Source organism: Rhinatrema bivittatum, chromosome 2, assembly GCF_901001135.1.
Source record: "Rhinatrema bivittatum chromosome 2, aRhiBiv1.1, whole genome shotgun sequence".
Classification (NCBI taxonomy): Eukaryota; Metazoa; Chordata; class Amphibia; order Gymnophiona; family Rhinatrematidae; genus Rhinatrema; species Rhinatrema bivittatum.
Window position 1 is genome coordinate 823453642 of NC_042616.1, and position 24332 is coordinate 823477973.

At 43.7% G+C, this 24332-nt stretch overlaps 1 protein-coding gene across 1 annotated transcript in view; it reads left to right on the plus strand.

Moving 5' to 3' along the window:
- RECQL4 (RecQ like helicase 4) overlaps positions 1 to 24332 on the plus strand; it is a 160153-nt gene that overhangs the window by 117298 nt on the left and 18523 nt on the right. Inside the window, 4 exon segments of the mRNA XM_029592339.1 lie at positions 1984 to 2140; positions 2291 to 2420; positions 2556 to 2728; positions 12424 to 12610. Of these exon segments, the coding sequence (XP_029448199.1) occupies positions 1984 to 2140; positions 2291 to 2420; positions 2556 to 2728; positions 12424 to 12610 (647 nt within the window).

Sequence of the window (24332 nt, forward strand, 5' to 3'; positions counted from 1 at the left end):
GGGGCAAAACATCTGCGTCCTCCAGTCCAACCTGGAACCTTAATCTGGTTCTTCGGGTTCTGTGTGGTCCTTCCTTTGAACCTATTAGAAGGGCTTCTTTGAAGGATCTAAACTTGAAGTCTGTTTTTTGGTGGCTATCTGCTCAGCCGTCTTGCCGTGTAGGGACCCTTTCCTATGATTTTCAGAGGATGGTGTGACATTTCATACGGTTCCTTCCTTTTTGCCTAAGGTGGTTTCCTCTTTTCATCTTAACCAGGCGGTCAAGCTATCGGCTTTTCTGAATTTGTCACCAGATGCTCCGATGGTGAGGGAGCTTCACTTATTGGATGTGCGGCAAATTCTTTTGCGATATCTTAAGGTGACGAATGTCTTTCAGAAATCAGATCATCTTTTTGTCCTTTTCTGTGGAGCAGAGAAGGGAAATAAGACTTCCAAGGGCATGATTGCAAGATGGCTGAAGGAGGCAATCAATACAGCTTACATCTGTTAGGGTCGGTCAGTGCCGGAAGGATTGCGGGCACATTCCACTAGGGCACAGGCAACCTCCTGGGCGGAGCGTCAACTGACTTCTCCGCAAGAAACTTGTCATGCAGCGACAAGGTCTTCTTTTCACACTTTCACCAAACATTGCCGCTTGGATGTGCAGGCGCTAGAGGAGGCGGCTTGTGGGGAAAGCGTGTTGCGCATTGGTCTTTCAAGTTCCCGCCCAGTTTAGAGGGGCTTGGGTACATCCCTCTTGTCTGGAGTGATCTGGGGTATGCACAGGAAAGGAAAATTTGTTCTTGCCTGCTAATTTTTGTTCTTGTAAGACCACAGATAATCCAGAGATCCATCCCCTTCTTTCGAAAGACTTCCTCACGTCTGGATATTGCTGAGGCAATATGTAAACATATGCAGAATCACTAAAAGTGTACGTAGGTTAGTATATTCCTTGTTTGAGACAGGGTTCCTAGTTTTAGGGGGCTCCAACTTTGAGTCTCTGCTCACACAGAGTTTATTGGGGTTTAATTTGGACATCTTGGCTTGGGTACAGGTCAATACTGAGGGACTGCAGGTGCTGCTCTCAGTTATGTAGCAGTGCCTGAAAAGTTTTTATTCTCTGCCTCCATCTGCTGGTAGGGAGGCAAAACCCACTTGTCTGGACTGATCTGTGGTATTTCAGGAACGAAAATTAGCAGGTAAGAACCAGTTTTCCTTTGTCCATTGTAACGGAAGAATCAAATATCATTCCTAAACTCCTTACAAGCTCACTAGATATTAAATTCATATTTTCCAAAGTAAGAGCAGGAGTTTTCCCCACCAAAAATGCCTTGGTTTTGTTTGGATTCAAGCATAGCTTACTGGCAGTTAGGCACCACCTAATCATTTCAGGGAGGAGAGTCCCGGTCTTTGGGCTACTGTAAGGGCAGTGCTGAACTGAGGAAGTCTCGGCACCTGCTGGCTGGTTTAAGAGAAGCATGGTAGCCTCCCCAGAGGAGGGAGGCTGGCTACCGTCCTGCTCAGGGAGAGAGGAACTGCTTCAGGGAGGCAGCGGGGATTGTACAGGGGACATTTTCTCCAATGGCTATAGATGGATGGATCCCTCCCCACTATAAAAAGCAAAACTTCTAGTGGTAGCTGCTGAGATGGTGGGGAGACTAGTGAAGAAGCAGGAGTCAGTTGTGGGAGGCAAAAGATGAAAGAGCTGGGAGAAAAGCATCCTCCGAACTCTGAATCGGAGTAAGTCACTGAGACCTCAGACAGTATTAATCTGACACGGGGCACATGCTCCCTCTAGTCAGTAGGAGTGCCAGTGTTTTCTGTTTGTTTGTTTTTTTATTCTCTTCTGGTTATGATACCGAGTGTTCATATTTAAATTTTGTGCTCATTTTATTTTGAGCTGATGAAGAGTTTAATCAATAGAAAGGTTGCCTGCTTGTTTTTATTCTTGCGCTTCATTTCTCTGCACATTTTCCACTGTAATCGTGTTGTTTCCTGTAACAGGCCAGCGAGGTAGATGACAGTGAGATGATGCAAGTGCTGGAATCCTGTGAGGGACTCTCGCAGTTAGAAGGTGCAACACAAGAGCGGGTGTGTTACAAGCACGAGAGAGCCATCCCGACAGAGAAGACCGTAGAAGCTCTGGACATTCGAGAGGAAGGTGAAATCTCCGTGCACAGTGACTGTCACTCTGATACTAGAGCCCTCCTCTCAGTGCCCCGTGACTGTGACAGCACAGCCCAGTGCGACTGTGACAGCAGTCATCTTTTTTTTTTTTTTTAAACAGCCTTTTGTTTTATTTTTCCTTTAGGCATAGAGACCCTGCTGTGTTATCTGGAGCTGCATCCCCAGCACTGGGTGGAGCTGCTACACCCAACACTGTCATGCTGTCGTATTGTGTGTTACAGTGGACCTCAGCAGCTCAAGATGCTGGGACAAAGGTAAAAGGGGCTTTCGGTGACTGTTAGAAGCAAGACACGGTTAAATATAGGAATATGCTTGCATGCCAGCTGCTATACGTATGAAATGTGACTTTTGATTACTAGTTGTTTTCATTTCCCTTCCTCTGTCTTTAGCTGTCCTCCCATCGCTGTCTGCCTGGCCCGAGAGCGACTAGCAGGAGTTGATCACGCCCATTCCAGCTCCGTAGAGTTTAATGTTGTGGAACTAGCTGACTCCATGGGGTGGGAAGTGCTGCCGGTGAAGAGAGCGTTGCGGCAGCTCCAGTGGAACACACAATTCCAAAAAGGTAAACCTGACAGTGTCATTTCCTGAAAGGAGCTTCTCCTCCCCACCAGGCACTGGCTAGGCCACTGCTTGATATGAGCTGCGTAGGTGTAGGAGTCGATGAATGAGTGGAAAGGATCATTCTCCGAGGACAGGCAAGATGGTAGTCCTCATACAATGGTGACATCATCAGATGGAGTCCAGCATGGAAAGCTTTGACTGACACACTGAGCATGCCCAGCGTGTCGCTATCCAGTCTCTCTCCTTCCGCAAAGCTGAAGCCTCGCGGCTGTGGAGCTCACGCTTTTTTGCTGTGGGAAAACTACTTTTTTCTTCTTTCCCGAGTCCCATCTGGTCCCTCTGCTTGTTTTCGGGTATTTGTCTCTCGGTATCTGTAAGTTCCCTGTACGTACCCAGATCAGTCCAGACCCCTGGGTTTTGCCTCCCCTCCAGCAGATGGAGACAGATAACGTTTTACTGACACCTGAGGTGCCACCTGCAGTCCCTCAGTATTTCTCCGTCTCCAGCAGATGGTGGAGGTGTAAAACCCTGCAGTCTGTGTTTCCAAAAAAAAAAAAAAAAAAGAGATGATAAATTGGAATTGCCTCCCAGGGGGTTGCTCGGTCCTTGTGGGACCATCCTCCTTGGTTTAGAGGTGGACGGGCAGGGGGTTAGTGGCCCTTTAGTGCTCAGTCCTAGATCGCCGGTACGGGCAGATAACTGGGGGTCCCAGTTCCCTGCCCGCAGGAGGACAGTCAGAGCCTGCAGCCAGCCTTCTTGAAAGGGAAATAGTCTTTTTTTTATTTCTTGGATGTCAGCCTTATTAAAATTAAAAAAAAAAAAAAAAAAAGTAAAGGTCCGGTTTCTTTTTTCTTGAGGCTGATTGAGCGGCCCTTCTGTACCCCGATCCTCCGGCGGCTGTTGCTGGAAGTCTCCCTGGTGGGTCTCTTTCTCTGGTGGCTGTCTGTCTGTCTGGTGTTCAATACTGTTGGGGTCCCGAGGATTTGTGGCGATGCCACGCGGCTCGAGTTGTGTGGTCTGCGGGGATGCGCGCATGCGACTCTCCAGCAGCAGCCGATACTCTCAGTGCCTCTCTGGGAGAGAGGGAACTTTAGCGATCGTCCTGGCAGCATCGGGGAGGCGGCATGAGCCTGGTGGGCTTTCAGTTGCGCTGCAGACAGTGGATTACCCCTTCCTGCTAAGTGCGGGAACAGCGGCCATTTTATCCACTTTTGCGGTTCCTTTGTGGGCCATGGGGAGGGGGGGGGGATTCCACTCCACCTCTTTCCCCAGCTCATAGGGCCTCCGGGGGAGGTCAACAGTCTTAAATGGGTCTATTCAGGAGATGAAGATGAGGAGGGAGCCTCAGATGATTCCTCTTAATTTTTCTTCTGAATTTGTACTGTTGCTGTTGAATAGACTTAGTTTTTGGTTACTTGCCAGGTTCTTATGGCCTGGATTGGCCTCTGTTGGAAACAGGATGCTGGGCTTGATGGACCCTTGGTCTGACCCAGTATAGGCATGTTCTTATGTTCTTATGCAAAAGTCGTTCTTGGCCAGAAAAGCCCACGGAGTGGTGCAAGGCTGCCCAGGGATCCTCTGTGCACCCACAGAGAAGAGGGTTAGACCCTCTAAGGCAGTGAGGGCCACAAGAGTTCGGAGAGTCCCGGGGGCACCAGCACAGACATACACGACCAAAGAATTTTCTGAAGATGTTGAGGACCTGCAGGCGCTAGCTCTGCAGGGGGCGGATATCACTATGTTGGACCAGGGTACGGAAGAAGTGCCGGGGAGTGGCCTGATCATTGAAGGGGATGATTTGAAAGTGGTTTGGTTGTTCCATAAGGAGGAGTTGGGTCCCATGATACCCCATGTTCTGGAAGAATTGGGGATAAAGCTTCTGCAGGAAGTCTTGGATCAGGAAGGGGTGGACTCTGTCATAGATGGCCTCCTAGGTCTGGCGAAAGCCTTTCCTTTCCATAAATCTGTCAAGAAATTGGTTTTCAGGGAGTAGGATACTCCTGAGACTGGTTTGAAAGCGAGCAGAGCAATGAACAAGTTATATCCCTTGCCAGGGAATACTCTGGAATTCCTTAGGGTATCGAAGGTGGATGCCTCGGTTTCGGCTGTCACGATGAAGACCACCATTTCTGTGGCCGATGCTACAGCGCTAAAGGACCTTCAGGATAGGAAGCTGGAAGTTCATTTCAAGAACATTTTTTAGGTGTCTTCCCTTGGCATACTGGCTGCGGTGTGCAGCAGTCTTATGCTAAGAACAGGTCTCTGTTGGGTACAGCAGTTGCAGTCTGACCAAGGTTATGTCTGACCTTGAGACTGAGCAGCTGGAAGCCGTGGTACCCTATGGAGCCGATGTGTTGTACAACCTCATTCGAATTTCTTCAAGTAAAATGATGTCAGTGGTTTCGGCCAGGAGACTCCTCTGATTGAGGAACTGGTCGACTGATGTGTCATCTAAGCCTCAGCTGGGAGCCTTACCTTTTAAATGGAAGCTGCTCTTTGGTCAAATCTTAGAGGAGATGATCAAACTTCTCAGGGAGAGTAAAGGTCATAAGTTATCTGAAGATAAGCCTAAAGAAAGGGTCTTTTCCTTCGCGCTCTTGTTTGAGGCAATAAACCTTTTCTGGTTCAACAGGGCTCCCAGTGGCACCCAGAGGCAATATGCTGGGAGGCAATCTTCCTGGAATCAGTTTTTTTGCAGGCAAAGATCGAATAGGGATGGCTGTAACAGGGGAGTGGTGGAGCCAAGTCTGCCCAATGATGCAAGGCCAGTCCACTCCTCTGTGCCAGCTGTAAGGGGTCAGCTGACTTTTTTGTGAGGAGTGGGCCAAGATCACATCGGACCAGTGGGTGCTGAATGTAATAAGACAAGGTTACACTTTAGAGCTTGCTCATCCGCTAAGTGATTTGCTCATAGTCTCCCCCTGCTCATACGAGGGAAAGAGACTCGTGATACGGCAGATGGTCGACTGTCTGTGGTTGCTGAGAGCCGTTGTTCCCATACCTCTGGAAGAGCAAGGGAAAATCCACTATTCCATTTGTTTCATTGGTCCCAAGAAAGAAGGGACGTTTCAGCCCATTCTGGACTTGAAGAAAGTGAATGTAACTCTCAAGGTTCCTCAGTTTCATATGGAAACTCTGCATTTGGTGATTACAGCGGTGCGCAAAGGAGAATTCCTAGCTTCCCTGGACTAGACTGAGGTGTATTTGCATATAGGAATCCTACCCAACCATCAAAGATATCTCAGATTCATGGTCCGGGAACGGCATTTTCAGTTTTGTGCCCTTCCGTTCAGTCTGGCGATAGCGCCCAGGACCTTTTCCAAGGTGATGGTAGTCATGGCGACATCTCTCCAGAAGGAGGGGCGTCTTGGTTCACCCATATCTGGATGACTGGCTGATATGGGCAAAGTTGGAGGACATCTCCCCAAGGTCTACTGCCCAGGAGGGAAGGGTTAGGTCGGCCGTCATAGTTGGTGATTCGATTATTAGGAATGTAGATAGCTGGGTGACTGGTGGGCGTGAGGATCGCCTGGTAACATGCCTACCTTGTGCGAAGGTGGCAGACCTCACGCGTCATCTAGATAGGATTTTAGACAGTGCTGGGGAGGAACCGGCTGTCGTGGTACACGTGGGCACCACCGACATAGGAAAATGTGGGAGGGAGGTTCTGGAAGCCAAATTTAGGCTCTTAGGTAGAAATCTTAAATCCAGAACCTCCAGGGTAGCATTCTCTGAAATGCTCCCTGTTCCACGCGCAGGTCACTAGAGGCAGGCAGAGCTCCGGAGTCTCAATGCGTGGATGAGACGATGGTGCAAGGAAGAGGGATTCAGTTTTGTTAGAACTGGGGAACCTTTTGGGGAAGGGGGAGTCTCTTCCGAAGGGATGGGCTCCACCTTAACCAGGGTGGAACCAGACTGCTGGCGCTAACCTTTAAAAAGGAGATAGAGCAGCTTTTAAACTAGAACAAAGGGGAAAGCCGACAGTCGCTCAGCAGCGCATGGTTCGGAGAGAGGTATCTTCAAAGGATACTAATGATGCATTAGAATTAGGGCATCCCGAAAGTGAGGTTCCAATAATAAGAAAAGTAATCCAAGTGCCTGTAACTAAAAACTCAGCTGAGCTAAAAAATTCTAACTTATCCCTATCAATTAAAAAGCAGAATGAAAATACAAACAAAAAACAAACTTTGAAATGTTTGTATGCTAATGCCAGAAGTCTAAGAAGTAAGATGGGAGAATTAGAATGTATAGCAGTGAATGATGACATACACTTCATTGGCATCTCAGAGACATGGTAGAAGGAGGACAACCAATGGGACAGTGCTATACCGGGGTACAAATTATATCGCAATTTCAGAGAGGAGCACCCGGGAGTCGGTGTGGCGCTTTATGTCCGGGATGGCATAGAGTCCAACAGGATAAACATCCTGCATGAGACTAAATACAAAATTGAATCTTTATGGGTAGAAATCCCTTGTGTGTCAGGGAAGACTATAGTGATAGGAGTATACTACCATCCACCTGGTCAAGATGGTGAGATGGACAGTGAAATGCTAAGAGAAATTAGGGAAGCTAACCAAATTGGTAGTGCAGTAATAATGGGAGACTTCAATTACCCCAATATAGACTGGGTAAATGTATCATCGGGTCACGCTAGAGAGATAACGTTCCTGGATGGAATAAATGATAGCTTTATGGAGCAACTGGTTCAGGAACCGACGAGAGAGGGAGCAATTTTAGATCTAATTCTCAGTGGAGAACAGGATTTGGTGAGAGAGGTAATGGTGGTGCGGCCGCTTGGCAATAGTGATCATAATGTGATCAAATTTGATTTAATGACTGGAAGGGGGACAGCAAGCAAATCCACGGCTTTCGTGCTAAACTTTCAAAAGGGAAACTTTGATAAAATGAGAAAAATAGTTAGAAAAAACTGAAAGGAGCAGCTACAAAAGTAAAAAGTGTGCAAGAGGCGTGGCCATTGTTAAAAAATACCATCCTAGAAGCACAATCCAGATGTATTCCACACATTAAGAAAGGTGGAAAGAAGGCAAAGCGATTACCGGCATGGTTAAAAGGGGAGGTGAAAGAAGCTATTTTAGCCAAAAGATCTTCATTCAAAAATTGGAAGAAGGATCCAACAGAAGAAAATAGGATAATGCATAAACGTTGGCAAGTTAAATGTAAGACATTGATAAGACAGGCTAAGAGAGAATTTGAAAAGAAGTTGGCCGTAGAGGCAAAAACTCACAGTAAAAACTGTTTTAAATATATCCGAAGCAGAAAGCCTGTGAGGGAGTCAGTTGGAACGTTAGATGATCGAGGGGTTAAAGGGGCACTTAGAGAAGATAAGACCATCGCGGAAAGATTAAATGATTTCTTTGCTTCTGTGTTTACTGAAGAGGATGTTGGGGAGGTACCCGTACTGGAGAAGGTTTTCATGGGTAATGATTCAGATGGACTGAACCAAATCACGGTGAACCTAGAAGATGTGGTAGACCTGATTGATAAACTTAAGAGTAGTAAATCACCTGGACCGGATGGTATACACCCCAGAGTTCTGAAGGACTAAAAATGAAATTTCAGACCTATTAGTAAAAATTTGTAACCTATCATTAAAATCATCCATTGTACTTGAAGACTGGAGGATAGCTAATGTAACCCCCATATTTAAAAAGGGCTCCAGGGGCGATCCGGGAAACTACAGACCGGTTAGCCTGACTTCAGTGCCAGGAAAATAGTGGAAAGTGTTCTAAATATCAAAATCACAGAACATATAGAAAGACATGGTTTAATGGAACAAAGTCAGCATGGCTTTACCCAAGGCAAATCTTGCCTCACAAATCTGCTTCACTTTTTTGAAGGAGTTAATAAACATGTGGATAAAGGTGAACCGGTAGATGTAGTATACTTGGATTTTCAGAAGGCGTTTGACAAAGTTCCTCATGAGAGGCTTCTAGGAAAAATAAAAAGTCATGGGATAGGTGGCGATGTCCTTTCGTGGATTGCAAACTGGCTAAAAGACAGGAAACAGAGAGTAGGATTAAATGGACAATTTTCTCAGTGGAAGGGAGTGGACAGTGGAGTGCCTCAGAGATCTGTATTGGGACCCTTACTTTTCAATATATTTATAAATGATCTGGAAAGAAATACGACAAGTGAGGTAATCAAATTTGAGGATGATACAAAACTGTTCAGAGTAGTTAAATCAAGAGCAGATTGTGATAAATTGCAGGAAGACCTTGTGAGACTGGAAAATTGGGCATCCAAATGGCAGATGAAATTTAATGTGTATAAGTGCAAGGTGATGCATATAGGGAAAAATAACCCATGCTATAATTACAGGCGTCATAGTGGATAACACATTGAAATCGTCGGCTCAGTGTGCTGCGGCAGTCAAAAAAGCAAACAGAATGTTGGGAATTATTAGAAAGGGAATGGTGAATAAAACGGAAAATGTCATAATGCCTCGCCTCCGTACCTCTAATCGCCCCACTAGAACCGCCCTCATAGGCACCATGTGCACACCACCCCTTAGAACAGCGCACCTCACCAGCACCAGAGAAAGGGCGTTCACCATTGCCGGCCCCACACTCTGGAACTCACTTCCCCCCCATCTACGTCTTGAACCCTCCTTGCAAACCTTCAAAAAAGGCATCAAGACATGGCTCTTCAGGCAAGCCTACCCAGATGTCAACCAAACATAGCCTCTCCCCCCCCCCCCCATCCCTACTCTCGGTACTTAGTCAACCCCCCTCTCTCCCCTGCCTTTCCCCCTTGCCCTCTACTCTCCTGGTCTCCCCCGCCCCATTCTCCCCTTCTCCCCTGAAAGGAACCTTGGAAACGATTTAAATTATCTCTCTGCCTGCATCGCTTTTTATTTTTAAGAAATTGTTGTATATTGTCCTCGTTACCTCCCGTTCATTATAGTTCCTACCGTATTTCGCACTGCTGCACTATCCTTTCCAGCTGCACTCGCCCCTTCCACCCGCTCCCCCCTGCTCTCACCTGCTCCCCCTCTTCCCCTACCGTGTTCATTGTATTTTCTGCCTTTCCAAGTTGTTTGTAAACCGGCCTGATGTGCTTCACGAATGTCGGTATATTAAAAGTGTTAAATAAATAAATAAAATAAATAAATAATTTGGGCTGAGTGTTGTTCACAGTACAGAGGACTCAGAGGCTGCAAGTAGTATTGCATTCCTTGAGGTGCACCATGAGATCCTTCCATGCAGAGAGCCCTGCTTCCAAGAGAGATCCTTGGTCACAAAACTGTGTAATTAGGTTCTCTGTCCCAGGTCAGGCAGTAGCCAGTTTCAATTAGTGACTTATTCCCATAAATTGGAGACGGGAGTAGATCTGGAGCTTCCTTCTTAAGTGGGTAGATACAGATCTCTTAGGTTGGGAAGTGCATTGTCAACGTTGGGTTTTTTTTGTCAGAAACTTGGTCAACAGTAGAGGCCAGGTAGCCAAGCTGGTTGGTAATCAAAATAGTTCAATTGGTGTTGCTCCATTTGGCATTGGTTCTTCAAAATCAGCAGTCTTTTTTGGCAGACAATTAGGGAATAACGTTGCATTCAAACCTTTATATCCCAGAGATATGCTCAACTTATTTAATATAAAGAATATTTATTTTATTTATTTATTTATTAGTGGTTTTTATATACCGCTCATCATTTGGAACATCTGATCGGTTTACATTGAAACAGCAAATTCAGCAACAGGCTTTACAAATAACTTATAGTGAAAAACAAAAGTGGTAGAGGGACGGGGGCGGGAGAAGAACAAGGTGGAGGTATATTGGACGCAGGGGAGAGAGAAACGTGAACATTTCTAAATTATGTACAAATATTTACAGCTTTCATATGTCAAGTTGTAGCAAAAATAAAGGACCTTCATATCACCCCTCAGTCACTGAGCTCTAATTGGCTCTAATAATATAAACTCAGAGCCAATCCCACTTGAAACAGGAGTACCTCAAGGTTCAGCATTATCTGCCACCCTGTTCAATATATATCTCCTCCCTTTATGCCAACTACTTTCGAGTCTCGGAGTCACATACTTCATGTATGCCGAAGACATACAGCTAATCATTCCTATATCAAACAACCTAGAAGAAACCCTTAAACTTGCAGCCGCCTATCTCAAAAACATAAAGATTCTCCTAAACCAAATGAACCTATGCCTCAACATGGACAAGACAGAATACATTCTGCTTAAGAGAAAAAACTCCGAAGAAAACACTTAAAACACTATGGGGTAGATTTTCAAAGGGTTAAGCGCGTAAGATACGCGCGTAACCCCTGAAAAGCTGCCTTTCCACCCCCTGCGTGCGAATGCTGAACTTGTTGAAGGGGAAGTATATATTTTTATAAACATTCCTAAAAAAAATTTCGAAAATCTTTTCACAGAAATTTGTCTTCTGGCACTTTTGAACCGATTATTATAAGTGACCTCTATCGGTAAAAAATACTGAATGCAATTAAAGTTCATTCAGCGTGGTATGATGGTTTCTTTGCAACATCTTTCCCTATTTATCATAGTTTCGTATGTTGGACTTTTTTTTAATATGATTTTTTTAATATGATTATATTTTGTCGGACAATGCCATGGTAGTGGTGAATGTGATTCATCAAGAAGATGCCAAGAGCTCTTGGGGGGTCAACATAGATGATAATCACGTGTAACCTAGGAGAAGAAATACCTAAGAATACTATTGATGCCTCACGTACCTGGGGTAGAGAAGGTTCGAGCGGACTGTCTCAGCTGCCTCATTCTGGATTCTGGGCAGCAGGAACTGTTGGAACTGTGGTGCAATGAGGGGAGCTGGTGTTGGACCTAATGACATCCCACAGGAATGCAAATGTAGACAACTTCTACAGCAGAAGAAGAGAGAAAGAGGCTCATCCAGTCTGGAATGCCTTAGCTCATTATTATATCATCATCTAAAGAACAGGTCCTACTGTTCTATCACTGTGATTTGAAACTATTGTTTAAACCATACTTATTACCTTGATATTTTAGGCATTTCTCATTTATTCTCAATGCCTACACAATTAGTGGAAATATTTTTTCTTCAATTTTTTTTATCCCATCTAAAAACCAAAATGATTTTTTTGGAGTGGGTAGAAGGTTTCATACATATGTGTAGGAGTCCATGCACTGTTTGTGCAATATAATCATTAACCTCCTACCACCTCCGTGAGAAATTTTATACTATATTTTTTGAGAAAATTTTGTTAATTTAAAGTCCCAAAAACATTATGGACGTCACGAAGTTTTTGGGACTTTAACAAACTTTTCTCAGTGAATAAAGTAAGGGGATATTAATCTATTTGGTTTATCGTAATTGTGTTTTATTGGTATGTCCCCCTGGTTTGGGGGAGGGGAAAGTTTGTTTTTAGTGTATTACAGGTGGCTGAGGGCAGCACGGGAGCCCCATGTAAGATGACATCTGCAAGCCTTTTAATCTCTGCCTCCACCTGCTGATTGGTAGATAGAAACCCATATGTTTGGACTGGTCTGGTTGGACTCGAGGAAAGGAGATTATCAAGTAAGAAGTAATTACTCCTTTTTTAGAAGTGCATATTTAAGATTCACTCAGGCTGTAGGATTTCCCAAGCTTGTGGATTTTTGAGATCCTTATACTCGAGTGAGTAGAGACTGAAGCAACTTCTGTTTTCTTGGGTCTCTCTCCTCCAGGTTTCCAGGGTTCTGGGAGGAGTGGTGTCCTGGCAGAGTTCAGCAACCTCTCCTTTCACTTCCGCTCCTATGGAGATCTCACTGATGATGAACTGGACTCTGTGTGTGAGTTTTTACATCGCAGGGTAGTTGCTCGAGAAAAAGCCGCCATCTATCAGCTGCAAACCTGCTTCCAAGCTTTCATAAGGTGAGTGGTCACTACTCTTAGGTTCATAAGGGTCATATAATTCATATTTTGGGGGGGGGAAATTGGAGTACATTTGTATTTATTAACAGTGCAAGTCCCTGATCAAAAGAGCTTACAATCTAAGTGGGTATCTGACGCAACAGGAGAGTCAAGTATTACAAGGAGTTCCATTGGGAGAAGCAAAATTCCAGCCTTGGTCTGCTGGTTTCTAGCCCATTACTAGACTATACCGTTTCCCCTCAAACAAACCTTATACAACGGTTACAGTAAAAAAAAGAAACTGCCTTTAACTTTAGAGAAGATTGTCATCAAAAGGAAATTGGGCAAGATTTTGAAGGAAAAAAATAATGTGTGATGCCGTAATTTGTCTCTAGGGAAAAATGCATATTTGTGGTCAGGAATTTTCACTGTGTGTGGTTTTTCTGGGGGGGGGGGGGTTTCATTCCTTTAATTACCACAGAGTGAAACTAAACCATGACAGCGTAAATACATTGCAGGTCTCGGGGACAGAGGGATTCCAATGCCTTGGGCAATTGTGCTAACACACAAATCAAACTGTATGTATGTGATGTATAGTCCATATAAAAATTCAAAAAAACATCATATTTAACCAAGCTGCATAGTCTTAATTATGAAAGCAGAGGAAACCTCATACCAAAATGGCGGGCTTTGACAGTGATAGCCCAAAATGCCACATATATCGTTGTGCAGTCACAGAATTGATTACCGACGGTCACGATCCTATAATCATCGGTTTCTCCGCTAGAAGGTTTTAAAGAAACATATTTTTTAGAATTTTAAATAATTTTCAGTTTTCCTACTTAAAGGCAGTATAATTTTTCAGTAATTTTTCAGTTCTCCAGCTTTTAAAGGCAGATTAGCTGCACTTATCGTAGCAGGAGTCATGCAGCGAATACATCAGGCTGGCCCGACACGGCTCGTGTTTCTGTCGGCTTCATCGGGGGCCACCGAGTGCCAAATGGTTCCAAAGTCTGCCCAAGGGTCTCATCTGCTACTCGGTCGCAGCTTAAAACTGACAATTGTGTGCAGCATAGTGGCAGATGAGATTGTCCAAACTGAAGACAGTTGGGAAGGATGGTACAAGATATGTATCCCTGAGCTTTTATGGGGACTTCACAAGGGATAGTTTTACTCCAGAAAGCAAGGGAGAAACCCTTTAAACAAGCCTTCAAAGCTGTTGGCACGGTTCTTCAGACCTCAGCTTGTTGTTGCATTACGGCGAGGTCTGGTCTCTGATTTACTCAGAATGTGCAGAAGGATTCAACCGAGGATCCCTTCCAGATGAAACTAGGAGCTGCGTATTTGGCCGATGCCTGCTTTGATTTGGTATTCTCGTCCGCTAGGCAAGTTGCCTCTTATAGCAGCCAGACAGCTCCTCTAGAAGCATAACTGGTCAGCAGACTCCAGCTCTAAGACTAACTTTACAAAGCTACTCTTTAGAGGGAAGCTGTTTAGTGAGGAGTTAGAGAAAATGGCGAAGGCGACGACTCTATAAAGTGCGAGACTCCCAGAGGACAAGTCGAAAGCTTTGTCTCTTAATTTTTCAGTCCCATAACATTTTTCAGGACTCCAGGATGTTCAGGCAGGGCCGAAGCTCTATTAGTCAGAGGTCTAGAACCTTTTCTAGATACCAATACTTTTTTTCTAAGAAAGGAGGTAAGGATGGATCTTCAGGGGCTGGTACTTCCAGAGCCACACAATGAGTGTTTGGGGCCCTATCTCTGGTTCCAGAGATAGGCGGCAGTCTGTCTCTGTTTTATCAGAGATGGGCCCAGGTCACCTCAGATCAGTGGATCGTGGATATCGTGTGAGATGGCTGGGCCCTAGAATTCTCTTGCCCCATATCAGACACTTTTATGGCTTCCCCCTGTCGCTCTCCCAAAAAGAGGAAGGCGATACAGTTAATGCTAAGGAAGCTCCTTGAGTTAAAAACTGTGATCTCTGTCCTACGGGACCAAAAGGGGTTAGGCTGCGAAACCAATGTATTTTGTGGTGCCAAAAAAAGAAGATTCCTTCCATCCCAGTCTGGATCTTAAACAGGTCATCAAGTTCTTAATGGTAACTCATTTCAGGATGGAAACTTTAAGATCTGTGATTATGGCAGGGTAAAAGGGGGAATGTTTGACCTCCCTGGATTTAACAAAGGCTTATCTTCACATTCTATTAAGGAGGGATCATCAGCGCTTCCTTCGTTTTGTGATTCCGAGTCAACATTTTCTGTTTCAAGCTCTGTCTTTTGGATTAGCAATAGCTCCAAGGGCCTTTTGAAAGGAAAGATGGCTCTGGCAGTAGCATTGCGCAAGGAAGGTATTCAATTGGTTGTTATGGGTGAAGTCATTTCAGGAAAGTGTATTGGTCATCCAGCGGATGGCTCAAGTTCTCAAGGAATTGGGGTGAATGGTCAATTTTCCCAAGAGCATCCTTCAGTCATCTCAACACTGGACTATCTGGGTACAATATTCAACGTGAGGATAGATCACAATCAGTTCACAGAGCAACAGATGGTGACAACCTTTGGCTTTTTACAGAGGATATGCTATCTTTATCTGATATTGCTATCTGCCAGGAATCTGACGGTGTGGTCCTATTCTCAGCTTCTTGGCTCAATGGTGGCGGTGTTGGATCTAGTTCCCATCAGCCCGTAACCTTGGAGTCTTCTTTGACTCCTTCTCTCCTTCTTTACGCATTTCCAAAGCACTTCTAAAATGTGTTGTTTCTTTTTTTTATAACATTGCCAAAATCTGTTCTTTCTTTTCTGAACACACTACCAGAACCCTTATCCACTCTTATCTCCTCCCGCTTAGACTATTGCAACCTGCTCCTCACAGGTCTCCCGGAAAACCATCTCTCTCCATTGCAATCTGTCCTAAATTCAGCTGAATAAATTATATTTCACCAGAGTCGCTATGCTCACATAACCCTCCTCTAGAGTCACTGCATTGTCTCCCTATCCGCTCCCGCATACAGTTCAAGCTCCTCTTTGTCACCTACAAATGCCTTCACTCTGCAGCATCTCTTATCTCTCTGTACACTCCTCCTCGTTCAAGCCGCTTATCAGATAAGACACTCCTATCTCTGCCCTTCTCCTCTACTGCCAATTCCAGACTCCGTGCTTTCCACCTGGCTATGCTGTGTGCTTGGAATAGTCTTCCTGAACTAGTGGGTTATGCTCGCTCTCTTGCAATGTTTAAATCCCATCTAAAGACCCACCTTTTTGAAACTGCTTTTAAATCTTATGCCTGATTGTCTGCTTTTAGTCTTGTTAACTAACTTTCTTTTCTTTTCTTTTAAAACTGTTGAGTTGCTTTATGAAATGTCCCAAGTCTCTTGTCCTGTATGTTAGTCCCTGGTCAACAGAGCTTACAATCTAATAAGACAGTCTTTTTGTATGTTTGTACAGTGCTGCGTATGTCATGTAGCATTATAGAAATGCATAGTAGTAGTAGTAGTAGTAGTAGTTCCATGGGCAAGGGCTCATGTATCCTCTGTAAAAAGCCTTGTTCTCAAGGTGAAACCTCCAGTCAAGACTATTCCAAATAGCTTCCAATCCCAGAATTAGTCAGAGTTTGCAGTGGTAGTTAGATTGCAAATGTTTGGAATTGGGAATGGATCTGGATACCCCAACCTGGGTGACGGTAACTTCAGATGCCAGTCAGACAGGCTGGGGTTACATTGCCTTGAACTTAATGCTCAGGGAAAGTGGTCTCTAGAGGAATCAAGTTGTTGGATTATCAACAGGTGGAGGCCAGAGCAATATCTCTGGTGCTTCTGGATTTTTCTCCTCATTTAGTAGGTCAGGTGGCTTGGGTAATGGCTGTCAAGGATGGTCGTCAAGAGGTTCACAGGTGTCACAAGAAGTAGACTTGCTCCTCATTTGGGTGGAAGAGAATATGATGGCCTTGTTGGTGTCCCACATAGTGGGCGGAAGAGAATTTGACAGCCTTGGCATTCCACTTAGTGGTCATGGACAATGTTCAAGTGGATTTGACCTGGAAAATGGTCTCTCTCTCAGGTGGCCTTCGACCAAATTGTCTTCAGGTGGGGTTTGCCAGTAATAGATCTTATGGCGATCAGCAAGAATGTAAAGGTTCTCAGCTTTTTGAACTGGAAGAGGGACTCTTTTTCTTCTGGGATAGAAACCTTAGTTCAGGACTGGTCAATGGAGGGAATTCTAAATATATTCCCTTCTTTGTCCATGATAAGGAAGAGTACTTCTGGGGATCTCAAGACATCCGGGCCTAATAATTTTAGTGGCTCTGAATTGTCTGTGTTGTCCTTGGGCTACAGATCTCATGTGTCTGATGCGAGGAAGTCCTCTGAGGCTTCCAGTTTGCAAGGTGTTATTTTCACGGGGTCCAGTTCTGCATGAAGACCCAGATCGGTTTTGTCTTGTGGCTTGGTTCTTGAGATGGCACACTTATTGAAGAAAGGATATTCTCCAGCTGTAGTGGCTACTCTTTTGAAAGCTAGAACATTTTCCACTTCCTTGGCTTATGTTTGAGTTTGGTGAGTTTTTGAGGATTGATATGTGAGGCATCGATATATTCCTCAGAAAGCATCAATTCCAATGATTCTGGAATTTTTATAGTTAATGCTTTGCTAAGGGCTTGGCCTTGACTACCTTGAAGGTGCAGGTTGCAGCTTTCTTACGTAATAGAGGACAAGTACAAAGTAGACCATTGTCTTTACGCTCTGATGTTCTCAATTTTTTGACAGGTGTTAAGTATATTCGGCATCTGCTGATGTTTCCAGTTTCATCTTGGGACCTGAAATTGGTTTTGTCCTTTTGGTGGGACCAAAGTATGTACACCTCAGGGTTATTTCTCTAAAACTGCTTACCTTGAAGATTGTTTTCTTAGTGGCTATTTGTTCTGCCTGAAAGGTTTTGGAATTGCAAGCGCTTTCTTGCAGAAAGCCAGACTTTGAACACCACAGCCCCAGCTTCCAGAGGCCCTGCACCCTTTGCAGTAGAAGAGGACCGGAAGGCTCATCTACATACTGCTCCCAGCATCCCCCAGGAGAGGACGCCAGAGGTCACAGCGAGCGATCCAGGCTTTGAATTCCACATCCCCTGCTTCCAGAGGCCCTGAACCCTTTGCAGTAGAAGAGGGACCGGAAGCACGTGCCTTTAGGCGTGAATCTCAAACCTTTCAATCCTTTGAGTGAAGATCAACTTAATCGAGGTTGAAGAGGATTGGGAAATCTTAGAATTTAAAGTTTGGAGAGAGGTGAATTAGTGGGATATATTCTATAGAGCAGTGGTTCTCAACCCTGTCCTGGGGGACCCCCCCAGCCAGTCGGGTTTTCAGGATATCCACAATGAATATGCATGACAGAAAATTTGCATACACTGCCTCCAAAACATGCAAATTTTCTCTCATGCATATTCACTGTGGATATCCTGAAAACCCGACTGGCTGGGGGGGTCCCCAGGACAGGGTTGAGAACCACTGCTGTAGAGTTTGTGTCACTGAGATAATACGCAAGCCAGAGGGAATTAATTCTGGTGTCTGTCTTTCCCTCCCACCCACTCACCCCTAGCCCAACCCTTGATTATTAGGCAAGAGACACTTTCTCATTAGAAATCAATCAGGCTCTTATCTAAATCCTACTATTACACCAGCTCTTATTGAGAGTTTAATCATCCCCTTGTAGGACACTAGCTGATTAATTAGTAAATTCACCTGTAAAGTTAAAGTATTCTAATTCTAACCCCCTTAGTATTCTAAACTTAACTAGGAACTCAAAATTAAGATGAAGTCAGCTATCCATCAGCAAGAGTGGGGCTTTCCAGTCTTTTGCATTGAGTGTCACAGAGAGGTCTCCCAGTTGGAAAACATTACACTGGTATAGCAGGAAGTGATCCAATAGCAAGGACCTGCCCTCTAGATGATGCGTTGTCCTCTCACACTGAGGACAAGTCCCCAGGGCTACTGCCCAGGAGGGAAGGGTTATCATAGTTTATTTATTTATTTGAGTTTTTTCTATACCGGCATTCGCGAAGGGAATTGCATCATGCCGGTTTACAATTAACAAGGAGTGACAACAATAAAATAATAAAACATTAACAAGTGCTAAAAGAAAAGAAAAAAGTTGCAGTTACAATAAAACAGGGACATAATACAACTTGGAACAGAGGAAGAGGCGATAGTAATTTAACAGTGGAAAATAAATGGGTAAGCATAAATAAATAAATAAAAATAATATAAAAAATAATATAATAATATAATATAATAAAATATAATAATATAATATATAATATAATAAAAATAATATAAAAAATATAAATAAATAAATAAATAAAAATAAATAGTTGGTGATTAGATTATTAGAAATGTAGATAGCAGGGTGGCTGGGGGATGTGAGGATCGCCTGGTAACTTGCCTGCCTGATGCGAAGGTGGTGGACCTCATACATCACCTAGATAGGATTATAGACAGTGCTGGGGAGGAGCCGGCTGTCATGGTACATGTGGGACCAACGACACAGGAAAATGTGGGAGGGAGGTTCTGGAAGCCACATTTAGGATTTTAGGTAGGAAGCTGAAATCCAGAACCTCTAGGGTGACATTCTCTGAAATGCTTCCTGTTCCACGTGCAGGTCCCCAGAGGCAGGCAGATCTCCAAAGTTTCAATGCGTGGATGAGACGGTGCAGGGAGGGATTCAGTTTTGTAAGGAATGGGGGAACCTTTTGGGAAGGGGGAGACTTTGGTTAAGGAGGAGCCTGTCCTTTCGGAAGAGTAGAACCAAGCTGCTGGCGCAAACTTTTAAAAAGTAGGTAGAGCAGCTTTTAAACTACAATAAGAGAGAAAGCCGAGTCATTCACTAGTGCAAGGTTCAGAGGAATGTATCTTTGAAGCATACTAATGAAACAGGAAAGTTAGGGCATCCCAACAGAAAGGTTCTAATAGAAGCAAACACAGTCCATGTGCCTATATGTAAAAAATTACCTGAGCTAAAGATTTCCAAATTATCCCTATCAATAAAGCAGGTTGTTAATGCAAAAAAAAACAAAACACAAAAAAGTGCACTTAGACTTCTGGCATTGGCATACAGACATTTCAAAGAAGTAAGATAGGAGAGTTAGAGTGTATAGGAGTGAATAATGAGATAAATAGACATAACTGGCATCTCAGAGACCAGTCTAAGGAGGATAACCAATGGGACAGTGCTATATCAGGGTACAAATTATATCGCAATGATAGGGAGGATCAACTTGGTGGGGGTGTGGCACTTTATGTCCGGGAGGGTATAGAGTCCAACAGGATAAAGATCATACAAGAGACTAAATGCTCAGTAGAATCTATATGGGTAGAAATCCCATGTGTGTTGGGTAAGAGTATAGTGATAGGAGTATACTACCGTCCACCTGGACAAAATTGTCAGACAGATGATGAAATGCTAAGAGAAATCAGGTAAGCTAACCAAATTGGCAGTGCAGTAATAATGGGCGATTTCAATTGCCCCAATATTGATTGGGTAAATGTAATATCAGGACATGCTAAAGACATAAAGTTCTTGGATGGAATAAACAACTGCTTCATGGAGCAATTGGTTCAGGAACCAATGAGAGAGGGAGCTATTTTAGACTTAATTCTTAGTGGAATGCAGGATTTGGTGAGAGGGATAACGGTGGTGGGGCCACTTGGTAACAGTGATCATAACATAATCAAATTTGAACTAATGACTGGAAGGGGAACAATATGTAAATCTACAGCTCTAGCACTAAATTTTCAAAAAGGAAACTTTGATAAAATGAGGAAAATAGAAAAAACTGAAAGATGCAACTGCAAAAGTTAAAAATGTACAACAGGCATGGACATTGTTTAAAAATGCAATCTTAGAAGCGCAGTCCAGATGTATTCCACGCATTAAGAAAGGTGGAAGGAAGGCAAAACGATTACAGACATGGTTAAAAGATGAGGTGAAAGAGGCTATTTTAGCCAAAAAAAAATCCTTCAAAAATTTGAAAAAGGATCCATCTGATGAACATAGGAAAAAACATAAGCATTGTCAAGCTAAGTGTAAAACATTGATAAGACAGGCGAAGAGAGAATTTGAAATGAAGTTGGCCATAGAGGCACAAACTCATAATAAAAACTTTTAAAAATATATACGAAGCAAGAAACCTGTGAAGGAGTCGGTTGAACCGTTAGATAACCAAGGGGTTAAAGGGGCTCTTAGGGAAGATAAGGCCATTGCAGAAAGACTAAATGAATTCTTTGCCTCCGTGTTTACTAATGAGGATGTTGGGGATATACCAGTTCCGGAGATGGTTTTCAAGGGTGATGAGTCAGATGAACTGAACCAAATCACTATGAACCTGGAAGATGTAGTTGGCCAGATTGACAAACTAAAGAGTAGCAAATCACCTGGACCAGATGATATACACTCCAAGTATCTGAAGGAACTAAAAAATGAAATTTCAGATTTATTAGTTAAAATTTGTAACCTATCATTAAAATCATCCATTGTATCTGAAGACTGGAGAGTGGCCAATGTAACCCCAATACTTAAAAAGGGCTTCGGGGCGATTCTTGAAACTACAGACAAGTGAACCTGACTTCAGTGCTGGGAAAAATAGTGGAAACCCTAAAGATTAAAATCGTAGAGCATATAAAAAGACATGGTTTAATGGAACACAGTCAACATGGATTTACCCAAGGGAAGTCTTGCCTAACAAATCTGCTTCATTTTTTTTGAAGGGGTTAATAAACATGTGGATAAAGGTGAACCGGTAGATGTAGTATATTTGGATTTTCAGAAGGCGTTTGACAAAGTCCCTCATGAGAGGCTTCTAAGAAAACTAAAAAGTCATGGGATAGGAGACAATGTCCTTTCGTGGATTTCAAACTGGTTAAAAGACAGGAAACAGAAAGTAGGATTAAATGGACAATTTTCTCAGTGGAAAAGAGTAAACAGTGGAGTGCCTCAGGGATCTGTACTTGGACCAGTGCTTTTCAATATATATATAAATGATCTGGAAAGGAACACGACGAGTGAGGTTATCAAATTTGCAGATGATACAAAATTATTCAGAGTAGTTAAATAATAAGCAGATTGTGATAAATTGCAGGAAGACCTTGTGAGACTGGAAGATTGGGCATCCAAATGGCAGATGAAATTTAATGTGGACAAGTGCAAGGTGTTGCATATAGGGAAATATAATCCTTGCTGTAGTTACACGATGTTAGGTTCCATATTGGGAGCTACCACCCAGGAAAAAGATCTAGGCATCATAGTGGATAATACTTTCAAATTCGTCAGCTCAGTGTGCTGCAGCAGTCAAAAAAGCAAACAATGTTAGGAATTATTAGGAAGGGAATGGTTAATAGAACGGAAAATGTCATAATGCCTCTGTATCGCTCCATGGTGAGACCACACCTTGAATACTGTGTACAATTCTGGTCGCCGCATCTCAAAAAAGATATAGTTGCGATGGAGAAGGTACAGCGAAGGGCAACCAAAATGATAAAGGGGATGGAACAGCTCCCCTATGAGGAAAGGGTAAAGAGGTTAGAACTTTTCAGCTTGGAGAAGAGACGACTGAGGGGGGATATGACTGTCTACGATAAATCTCCAGCCGAATTCAGCAACTTTATGTTAACCTGATATGTCTCACTATTCAATTGTTTTTCGCTGACTATTTTCAGTACTCTCCAGTTGTTTTAGTTTGATATCTTTCCTTTCCTTCCAAAGCCCATGTTTATGCTCCCTGTTTAATGTAACTTTATCTTCTATATAGTTGTTAATTGGTTTCCCCCCAGTTCCATTGTAAACCGGTACGATAAGACCTAGTCTTGAGCATCGGTATATTAAAAGAACTTAAATAAATAAATAAATAAATGTTTAAAATCATGAGAGGTCTAGAACGGGTAGATGTGAATCCGTTATTTACTCTTTGGTATAATAGTAGGTTTATGGGGCACTCCATGAAGTTAGCATGGGGCACATTTAAAACTAATCAGAGAAATTTCTTTTTCACTCAACGCACAATAAAGCTCTGGAAATTGTTGCCAGAGAATGTGGTTAGTGCAGTTAGTGTAGCTGGGTTCAAAAGAGTTTTGGATAGGTTCTTTGAGGAGAGGTCCTTTGACTGCTATTGATCGGGTTGACTTGGGGAATAGCCATGGCTATTACTGGCATCATTAGCATGGGATATTCTTGGTGTTTGGCTCCTAACCAGGTACTTGTGGCCTGGATTGGCCACTGTTGGAAACAGGATGCTGGGCTTGATGGACGCTCAGTCTGAACCAGTATGGCAACTTCTTATGGTCCTTTCCTTTCTACTGAAAATGATTTCAGACTTTCATCTAAATCTAGTCAATTTCTTTACCTTTGGTAATGAGGTGGATAGATGAAAAGGAATATAAACTTCTTCATGCCTTGGATGTTGGAAGACTTGTTTTGAGATATCTCAAGGTCATTAGTGCGTGCAAGAAACTAGATCATCGTTTTGTTCTGCAGAAAGGTGTGGCGGCCTGTAGAGCTGTGGTGACGCATTGGACCAAGGAGGTGGTTTATGGCAGCCTAAGTGGATTCTGGTACTCCTTTTCTGAAACATTCCAGAAAAGCTCCTTTGGAGATCTGTAAATCAGCAACTTGTTCTTCATTGCTTATTTTATTTTTTTATGTATTTATTATTTTTATATAGCAACATTTAATCTGAGATATCACATTGGTTTACATTCAGGTACTGTAGGTATTTCCCTAATCCCAGAGGGCTTACATTCTAAGTTTTTGTCCCTGAGGCAATGGAGGGTAACGTGACTTGCCCAGGGTCACAAGGAGCGAAGGCGGGACTCGACTTTAGGATCAAAGAGCAGGCCGCCTCGGCAGTCTTGCGTGAGGCTTGCCCTGTTTGGAAGTAGCTTGGTTCCATCCTGCCTGTCTGGACTGGTCTGACTGGATGAAGGTGAAATTACTTCTTATCTGATGAGTTCCTTTCCTTGAGTTCAGTCAAACCCATCCGGAGCCCTCCCTGTGCTGCCTACCTCCTGCGCTTTTTCATTTAACTTTGTGATATTGAGAACAATTCAGCAGAAGAATAGATTTGAAACTTGTCGCCGTGTGAGTAGTTTGTTTTGATATATTTATATATATATATATTTTTTTTTTTTGGAACTGTCTTTCATGTCGACTTCCTGGAAGTCCATTGGGTTAAAAAAAAACAAAACAAATGGTTAAGTTTAGAAGCAAAAATGGGGAGTAGGGAGATGGAGGATAATTGGCAGGACAGGTAGGTCTAGTGAGGAGGAGGGTTTTTTTGATGCTGCTCCTCAGGGTTTCAGGAGAAACTTTCCTGCTGCCAGGGATCAGGAGCCCCGCCTGCTGCCTCCAGCACTAACCTACGTCTCCAGTGGTGGCCAGAGAAGAGGAGCGAGCCACAGCCGTCGGTGAGGGAACCGATCCCGCTCGAGTGACGCCAATAAATAAATATCTAAGAGCTTCTCCTCCTCCCGCTGGGGGTGGGAGTGGTGGCCCAAAGGATTCTGCCGCTTACCTGGGGGGGAAGGGAAGCAGGGTTTGAGCTGCTCGGCCTGCTTTGTTGAGATAGAAGTTTTAATATTCAGTAAGCCAGTGGGCCGCTGGCTAATTTCTCGTCCCCCCCCCCCCCCCCCCCCCTGAATACACCAGCTAAAGCTCTCGGAGAAATCATAGAAACCAAAGTTCCCAAAGACCGCCATGGACTCAGTGCTCA